This window comes from Plasmodium gonderi (genome assembly GCF_002157705.1).
Source record: "Plasmodium gonderi DNA, contig: Chr07, whole genome shotgun sequence".
In the NCBI taxonomy this organism is placed as follows: domain Eukaryota; phylum Apicomplexa; class Aconoidasida; order Haemosporida; family Plasmodiidae; genus Plasmodium; species Plasmodium gonderi.
In genome coordinates, this window is record NW_021628932.1 from 1,408,145 (window position 1) to 1,417,925 (window position 9,781).

General features: G+C 32.0%; 3 protein-coding genes across 3 annotated transcripts; 2 read left to right on the forward strand and 1 right to left on the reverse strand.

Moving 5' to 3' along the window:
• Positions 1-130: 130 nt before the first annotated feature.
• Positions 131-1,084, reverse strand: PGO_072950 (hypothetical protein, conserved; the record flags this gene model as incomplete). The annotated part of the gene is made up of 3 exons (XM_028687168.1): positions 131-397; positions 566-696; positions 856-1,084. 3 exons carry the CDS (start codon positions 1,082-1,084, stop codon positions 131-133), a joined length of 627 nt encoding a protein of 208 aa, XP_028542969.1.
• A 4,043-nt stretch (positions 1,085-5,127) lies between these two features.
• PGO_072960 (conserved protein, unknown function) lies at positions 5,128-6,060 on the forward strand (the record flags this gene model as incomplete). The annotated part of the gene is made up of 2 exons (XM_028687169.1): positions 5,128-5,223; positions 5,392-6,060. 2 exons carry the CDS (start codon positions 5,128-5,130, stop codon positions 6,058-6,060), a joined length of 765 nt encoding a protein of 254 aa, XP_028542970.1.
• A 954-nt stretch (positions 6,061-7,014) lies between these two features.
• On the forward strand, positions 7,015-9,580 carry PGO_072970 (hypothetical protein, conserved; the record flags this gene model as incomplete). Its single annotated transcript, XM_028687170.1, has 2 exons — positions 7,015-7,393; positions 7,569-9,580. The coding sequence occupies 2 exons, from the start codon at positions 7,015-7,017 to the stop codon at positions 9,578-9,580; spliced, it is 2,391 nt and encodes a 796-aa protein (XP_028542971.1).
• Positions 9,581-9,781: the final 201 nt, after the last annotated feature.

Here is a 9,781-nt window from a genome sequence, read left to right on the forward strand (position 1 = left end):
ACCTCTCCCTAAAGCTATATCTTGCACATGCATTTGTGTGTGTGCGTGTGTGTGTGCGTATGCGTATGCGTGTGTACATGTATGCATATGTATAAATGTTTATTGTTTTTTTCTTGTCAGGAACACGTTATCAGCGCAAGGCCGGGTTTAAAGGCGTATAGACCCAAGAAACCAGTAGGACATGAGTGAGGAAGTGAAAAAAGTAAATATTTTCACTTTGAAAAAAGAAAAAAATTTTGGAATACAGCTTGAAGTATATATATAGTAGTTCCTTTTTGTTTTTATAACTGAAGGAGTTGTATGCCTCCACAAGACAAATGTTCATTTCCTTTTTAAATTGAATAACCGTTTTGTAAGTCAAATATTTTAAATTCCGTATATCTGTAATGTTGTTTCTCTGCGAAGGGTGGAGAGCAGGGGGAAGCGGTGTGTGCAATTATGCAGAAGGGATATGAAGCACGAATATGCGCATGCACATAGAAGCGTATTATATGTATATTCTTTCACTTTTTCGCTCTGATGCGTCTGCACATGTGTGACACGCTCAGCCTCTCGTCTTCCTTACAATAAACAAGCAGTTTAGCTTCTTTTTTATGTGCAAAAATTTATAGTTGTGTAAAAAAAATATTGCCCTTTTCAAGTAATAGAAGGAAGCATTCTTTCTATAAGTAAGCTTGTCCTCATAGTTATTTTTTCCTATTGGAAGTAAATGGGGGAAAATAACAAAAAAAAAAAAAATGGCATTATATGTTATTCCTGCGTTCTGTCACATAAGTTACATTAGTGCAAGTATATGTATGCATATATTCCTATATTCATATGCATGTGTATATATATCCATTTTGTATACATTACCGATGATGTTATATTTGATGATCCTATATAGCAAATTCTGCTTTAGGAAATCATTTTTCGTTATGGCTATACTGTCCAGTTTAACTATTTTACTGTTATTTAAAAATTCGGAATACTTATTTTTGAGAAACTTACAAAGGTATTTAGTCCAAATTGCACATAATATAATGATGAAAGAGGCATAAACAATTGAATGGATATTTTTACTAAATTGATACAAGAAACTCATTAGTCTAAATGTTTTGTTTTTTTAAAAGGAAGTTTTTTTTTTTTTTTTTTTTCTTTCTTCTTTCTTCTTTCTTCTTTCTTCTTTCTTTCTTTCTTTCTTTCTTTCTTTCTTCTTCGTCTTCTTCAATTCAGACGTTTTTATTTGATCAGTAATTCCGTTCTGTTTTGCATATGGAATTATATATGCGTCTTGTCTGTTTTACAATTGATGCTTCTTGTAATTGTATGGATATAGAGATACTTAGAATGTGCACCTTATGCACGTATTACATGTGGGGGGATATATATGAGACAATCTACTTATCGGCATATTTCCTCTACAGTGAGTTTAATCTTTGTTACCTTATGTTTTATGGTTCTCCTATGAGTACATAATACATCACACATGAGCATTCTACAACATATGCACAATACATTTGTGCGTTATGACCTCTCCTCCTTCCCTTGTGCACACCTTTCCCCGTAATATATATATATATATATATATATATATATATATATATATAAAAGCTACTGCAAGAGCTCGTGCAAAAAGCTAGTGTAACATGCGTATATAATTCATTCGATGCCTGTAAACATTTACGCGTTTACGTTGCAAATTTGGGTGATTGATACACTGGAAAAAAATGTTCCACCAGTGAGGGGCAGGAAGAAGACAAGCATGGAGGAAGGCGAAAAGACAGATAAATAGGAAAATAAATCGGAAAACGAAGAGACAAACAAATAGACAAATGGGCAGACAAACGAGCAGACAAATGGGCAGACAAATGGGCAGACAAATGGGCAGACAAATGGGCAGAAAAACGGACAGACAAACGAGCAGACAAATGAGCAGACAAATGAGCAGACAAATGAGCAGACAAATGAGCAGACAAATGAGCAAAACAGTATTACTAAAAAGATAACGGTGCTAGGGGCATTTTTCCCTCTTTTTTTGGGAAAGCACTCTTTTATGCTAATTATAATAAAAATACAAAGGTGGTTGTTGGGTTTGGTTGGGTGATTTTTTTTTTTTTTTTTTTACTTTATTCCTTTTTATAACCTATTTTTTGTTCCTAAAAGTGATGTTCGTGCTGTGTGGAATTTCTTAACGTATGTTTACATGTGCGCAACTACATTATGATGTTCTTTATTTTTATTTTTTCTTCACTTTTTAGCTCCTTTCCTAGTTTGCTTTTATTGCATTGTTAAAACTTTTTTTTTTTTTTTTTTTTTTTTTTTGAAAAAAGTTGAATTATTTTTTTTTTATTAAGGACGATATTATATATGTTGTGCCATTTTAGTGGGAGGTTATGCAAAAACATTCATCGATTAACTTTTTGGGGATTTTATATATTTTATTTTTATTTAGTTTTGCAAAACATTTTTTTCCGGATTAACTTTGGATTTTTTTTTTTTTTTTTTTTTTTTTTTTTTTTTTTTTTTTTATTTATTATATTAATTTTTTTTTTTTTTTTTTTTTTTCTCCCCCCCTTTTTTTTTTTTTTTTTTTTTTTTTTTTTTTTTTTTTTTTTTTTTTTTTTTTTTTTTTTTTTTTTTTTTTTTTTTTTTTTTTTTTTTTTTTTTTTTTTTTTTTTTTTTTTTTTTTTTTTTATATTATCGTGTTGTAATGAAGTTTTCTAAAAAAAAAATATTTAAAAAAATTAGAAATTAAAAATGTATATTTTTTTTTTTATAACACAAAAAAAAAAAAAAAAAAAAAAAAAAAAAAAAAAAAAAAAAAAAAAAAATACATATTTAAATAAAATGCCACTTTGGAACTGGAAGCGTTCATAGAAAAGTGATTATAAAATACGTAACTTTTATCTGCATTGAAGGGGAGTCGGCCCCACGATAATTGGGTTGGGAGATTGCATGATTCAGCTATATATTATATATGCATATTATGTATGCATATATATACATTCATGTACGTATATATGCATGTGAGGATGCAGAGAGAGAGTGGTATACCGTGCAATACAGAACGAGCACATGCATATGCATCATTTTTGTATATAAGTATACTTCTTAGACCTAGTATAATTAGTGTATGCATATTCCGCGTGCATGTAAAAATTACCATTTCTCTCCCATTTTTTTTGCCTATTTGGACAAATTTACAAAAATTGTAGTAAATATAGGATTTGACATACGTAGTAATAACCTTTATGTCCACATTTTTGCAGCAGTTTTTTAGTGTACAAAAAACATTTATTAAAGTGGAGGCGAAAAAGAAAAAAAAAGAAAAAAATTGTTTTATATTTTGTTCTCACATAAAGTTTTTCTATTTCGGTCTCATCTTTTATGAGAAATATATAGATTTTGTAAAGGGTAGTTGAGATGGTAAGAACTCCGTGGAGTGGATGGGGGATAAAAAAAAAGGGTAGCGGCTTAAAATATTTACATACCATACCATATCATAACCCCCCCCCCCCCCTTCCTCCCTCTTGTTGCATTCTTATTTTCTCCCTTTTTTTTATGTTTTCACTTAAAATTTTTTCCCCTTTGAAAACGTTTCCCTTTTCATCACCACACTTATATGGGTGACCTGTACTTCGTGCATGCATATATAAAATGTATCAAATTTCTTTGGACTTATTTTTGAGAGGAACAACTATATTTATGTTTTCATTTTTTTTGCTTCTCAATCCACGTGTCTTAATAGTGAATGAGGAATTTCACTCATGGCAAAATATGAAAGTAGCATTGTGTTTAAAGACACAAGACAAAAAAAAAAAAAAAAAAAATAAAACAATAACAAAATCATGATAAAATCATAATAAAATAGTAACAAAACAATGATTAAGTAAAAGTTCTTATTTTCCCTCTACAAGTTTAATTTATGATATATTGGATATACTTTTTTTGTAGATCTTTTACTGTGTGCTATCTTTTAACCTCTCCATTATTCGTATTTTTTTTTTTTTTTTTTTTCTTTTTATTAAAAATTGTATGGCTAGTCCGTGTGCAAGGATTTTTTTTTTTTTTTTTTTTTTTTTTTTACAAACTGGTGCAATAAAATAATTAGTTTCATTTTACTCAAAATAAGGAAATGATAAGATAATCCTCCGTGGTAAGAACAATTTGTAAAAAAAAGGAAAAAAATCAGTTTATAGTCCATTTGCGTTAGTACGCACAAATGATACTTCCATTAATGTTCAGAATGAAAGAAAGGTTGAAAAGTGATAAGGGTGGGTTATAGTGTAATGAGATTCTTCACTTAGTAGATATGTGTATGTTTGTGTATCCAATGCACATTATGAATGCCTGTATTGTTAATACAACATCAAATTGATATATACAAAGGGGGATGATTACACAATTTATCTTTACTTAATTGACTTGACCATGTTTTTATCACTTTTGTAAACTTCAAAGGGATAGAGACTTGAGGAAGACAAATATTAATTTCTTTCTGATCTAACACGTAGATCAGTTATCCTTTTTTTTTTTTTTTTTTTTTTTTGCTCTCCTTTATTACAAAAAGTTGTTCATATAAAGGTGGAAATAAAGCAACGTAAATAATAATTTATGTGCACTGGGTTGAGGTAACAGAACTTTTTTTTTTTTTTTTTTTTTTTTGCACTAATATAGCGGAAAAAACTGAATAGCTAGCTGGAAGTACATATATTATTAAATTGGTACTCAGATATGTGCATTTTTACATGTACACCTGAACGTGCATAACTTTTGCCCACCTTGGTTTGTTTATATTAAGCCTAATAGACATAAAAATGGGTAGTGGGAGTTATTTATTCTGTAGCATGTGCTATAAATAACGTTTCTTGTACGCATGCAACGAAGCAGCGCAATGCATCCTGATGTTGTTTTTGTTAATTTTGTTATTGTGATCGTTATTATTATTATTGTTATTATTATTATTGCTGTTATTATTATTGCTATTATTATTATTGCTATTATTATTATTGCTATTATTATTATTGCTATTATTATTATTGCTATTATTATTATTGCTATTATTATTATTGCTATTATTATCATTGTTATTATCATTATTGCTGTTTTTTTTGTTGTTTTTTTTTTTTTTTCTGAACAGAAACAATGAATGACCAGACGGATAACCTGCTGACGTTTAGCTCGTATGAAGAATACATAAAAACGAAAATCACTCCCACGGATTTGTATTATCTCGAAGATGTAACTATGTGCCTCTGAGTGAGATATGCAAAATGGCGTGCTTGCTGAAGTTATGGAGGGACAGAGTGAATTAGTGACATAGCGAAACTAGCTGTAAGAATGAATGTGCATAATGGACATTCCCTGATACTGAATCGCTCTTTATTTCTTTTTTCCACTCTTGCAAAGGAACAACTAGTGTTCGAAATATTCTCGCTGGGACTGAAAAGCAAAGGCGTGTTAAGCTTCGAAGACTTTAACAGCATTTATCATAAAAAAAAAATAAAAGAGGAAAAGGAGCGAACATCGGAAGAAAAAGAAAAAGAAAATGCCATAATATACGACATGAATTCGTTAGGTGATAATACAAAGGACTTTTTTTATGTAATAAATTGCCATTTGCACTTTTGTAAAGAAAAAAAAATTTGCACTATCTTGTTTATTCGATATGTGAATAAAAATAAATCGGAAATAAGTTCATATATAGACATTAACAATGACAAGGTTAGACAGAAAATTAATCAAAAAAAATATATCTATGGGAGTAAAAAAGATTTAGCTTACTACAACTGGCATAACAATTATAGCTGTACGAATAACAGCGAAAATTTCGAAATAGTAGTGAACAAAAGAATTGGTCTCATTTTTAAGTATACAAGCAGCGGGAAATATTTTATTTTGAATTCTACCCAAAAGACTAAGATTTGTCTGAATGATAATGTAAGTGAATGTCGTTCTCCTCTCGGTATGGATTTAAGGGAAAATAATAAAACAATAACCTTGTGTGAACAAGTTGAAAGGTTGGAAATTCGTGACAAGAACTATTTGCAGTGTGTGCTTTACACCTTGCGTTTGTAGGTTTGCACGGCCGTGTGTAAGGCTTATAAGCGAGGACTCTGTTTTGCTTTGGTTTGGTTTGGTTTGCTATCCTTTTTTGTTACATTATATATATTTTTTTTTTTTTTTTATCACTTTTATTTTTTCATTATTTTTACTTTTTTATTATTTTTATTATTTTTTTACTTGTTTATTTTTTTACTATTTTTGTGCGTGTCCTAGTTCCTACTGCACTCAATCGGTTCTCCAAATTCATCACTGGAGAAATAGAAAAATTTGGATTTTTATTCAAATGGACTAGCGCACTTCGAAAAAGGAGGAATCGGGCTAGGTGCGTAAAAAAAAAAAAAAAAAAAATAAATAAAAATAAAAAAATAAACGAATACTATTTTTCGTGAAAGGGTGGAAAGAATCAAATCCCTTTGACGATGTTGCCTTTTTTTTTTTTTTTTTTTTTTTTTTTCTGAACGGTGCCAAAAGAGAAATCACTTTGTGAATTGTAAATATATTTACACGTAAATGCAAATGTGGACACGTAGACATAAATATAAATGTAAAAGTACGCATATGTAAAATCGGGCTATATTAAGGGTGCGTGTCCCCAAGGTGCTCAAATAACATGAGCCATACTAGAAAAATTAGCTCTTCTTTTAGAATTGCAAATTTTGACATTCTCGATATTTCCATTGTTTTTCACTCTTGTTACGCGTATCAGTCTTGGAGAGGTTCCAAAGGATGAGAAAATTCCTAAATCTTCAGAGAAGTGGAGTGTGTCGATATTAGCCACCTTTGCTTCCACAAAAAAAAAAAAAAAAAAAAAAAAAATATATATATATATATATATGTGTATATGGGAGTGCCAAGGAAGGCATAACCACATGGACATATACACAATACGCGCATGTGCACTCAGCCATTAAGAAAAGGAGAGAGAGAGAGAGAGAGAGAGAGAGAAAAAGAGGGATATAAGACAAGATGCAGGACATGAAGAATGAACTAAAAGTCAGCTATGAGGAAAAGGAGAAATTACAAAAAGCCTTCAGACAACATGAATTTCGAATGCTATTCGATGAATATTTTGATGAGATATCAGATGACAAGTACAGAAAAGAAAAAGAGAATTATTTATTAAGCTTATATTTTAAGGGAGAGCTAAAAAAAAATCAAATTCTCATAAAACCAACAGAAGCTTTTTGCGTTAAAACGAAAATTCTATATTCTAATCAGACACATCAGAAATTGTTTCTAAACATTTGTTCCCACGATGGAATACATTGCATTTCTTTCGAGAACGCTGCTCGAGGGGAGTTGAGCATTCCTTACTCTCTTTCGCAGATGAGACCCGACAAGTGCGGTAAGTGGTGAGCTGTTGAGGTGAAGTGATATGACGTTAGATGTCGTGACGTTAGGTGACATGACATGACGTGTATATACCTGCGTGAGCACATGTACATATGCAAATATCGGTGTTCTCTTAAGAGTGAAGCATGCTGCTCACGCCCCTCTCTCTCTTCTTTCCTCTCTCGCAGGAAACGGAGTGTGCTGCTTAACCGTGGACTGTTGCACGAACCCATCTACCATAGATGTAGTTAGATCATACAACGAAATTCTGAATTACCTCCTAGAAAACGTGTGTTTGAACATTGAAAAAAATGCAATGAAAGATAAAGAAAAAATATGTCGAGATTTCAAAATTTTAAAGAATATGACATGTAAAGGTGGGAAACCATTTACCATGTGCATAAATAAGGAAGTATTAAAACCAAGTGTATTAATAGATGAAGAGAAAAAATTAGAAAGCATGAGAAATGATTTTGAGAAAACAGTTATTGCAACTACGCCAGGTGATGTTCAAAAAATATCCAACAAAAGTAAAGTAGACACAGAAATAAAGATAGGAACAGATGGGGATATGGAAAAAGCTCTTGAGCAAGATGTATCAAAAACGATAGAAATATCACAAAATGAGGAAAGTAAAGTAAATATGGAACCCAAAGGAGAGTTGCAAAAGATAAGAAAAACGAAATTTTTTATATATCATCAAGGGATCATAAATACATCTTCTTTCTTTAAACAAAATGAATACAGAAATGTTTGTCTGAATATTCCTGAAAAAATAAAAGTTTTAATATGCACACAGGGATACGTAACGAGTGCAAATATCCATGTAGAGGTTCAAAAAAAAAGGCTAGAAGTGAAATTCAAGAATTGTGATGAAGAAGATGTGGTGACAGACCTTCCATATCCATGTAACGTGAAGGACTACACTTGCCTTTTAAAGAAAGAGAAAAAAAAAATAGAAGTATACCTAAAATTGTGCGAACAGTTTGTTTATGAGTATGCCAAAGGTATATGTCAGAAATTTTTCTTAGATCGTGATACAACAAACGGTGAAGAGCACGTCGATTCGTTGGATTACATTGACGAAATAGTGCACAGGTACGAGTTGGATCAGGAGCAGGCTCAAGAAGTGAAGAAATCGCGTGGGGAGAAGCAGACAGATGGGGAGAAGCAGACAGATGGGGAGAAGCAGACAGATGGGGAGAAGCAGACAGATGGGGAGAAGCAGACAGATGGGGAGAAGCAGACAGATGGGGAGAAGCAGACAGATGGGGAGAAGCAGACAGATGGGGAGAAGCAAACGGATGCAGAGAAGCAAACGGATGCAGAGAAGAAACAATTGAGCAATGTGGAGGGAAGCGAAGAAAAGGTCATATACAACATCTCAGAAGGAAAGCAAGTGGATACAGAATTCCCAACTGATGAAGGAAAATTAAAGGGGGCATTGAAAAATAATGGTGAGGAAAAACTTGATAATGGTTTATGCCATTGCAAGGAAAAACATTTTTTGGACTTTTCGGTAAAAAGTGAAAAACTGAAAATGGACATCAGTGATGAATGTGGTCATGTGATGGAAGTGGTAAAAGTAGCAGACGGGGCAGAAGCAGCGAAAGTGGCAGAGTTAGCGGGTGCGAGGGAAGCCAATGGTGATAGTAAGGAAGATAGAAAGGAAGATTGCAAGGAAGATTGCAAGGAAGATTGCAAGGAAGATTGCAAGGAAGATTGCAAGGAAGATTGCAAGGAAGATTGCAAGGAAGATTGCAAGGAAGATTGCAAGGAAGATAGTAAGGAAGATTGCAAGGAAGATTGCAAGGAAGATTGCAAGATAGGTAAAAAGGATGAAAGCGGAAAAGAAAAAAAACACATTCATTACAAATGGGACAGACAAAATGGAATAGTAGAGAACGGAAAAACCACCCCGTCTGATTATTTCAAGTGTGAGGTGGTGAATGACGATATTTCAATGGGAAAAATGTGCGTGGCCCAAGGGAGTTCTCAGGAATTGCTAGAGTGTTCATCCAGAAATTCTGGAAAACAACATGATAAGTTGAGTGGGTGTGTGAAGAAAAGTACAAGCCCAGAAATTCCTACTTCCTGGGTGGATTTTAATGGAGGCCAGTTTTTGCCATATATAGACATGTTTGAAAGTGTGGATATGGAGGGGGCCTTCTCGTGCAGATTATGGACTGCGTATTTGTAAAAGGAGGGAGGCGAGAAGAAAAAAAAAAAAAAAGAAAAAAAAAATTGAGAAAGTACGTGAAAAACGTTCTCATTGTGTTCATAACTGGTTTTATTTTACTCTATTTTACTCTACTTTATTTTACTCTATTTTACTCTACTTTATTTTACTCTATTTTACTCTACTTTATTTTACTCTATTTTATTCTACTTTATTTGACTT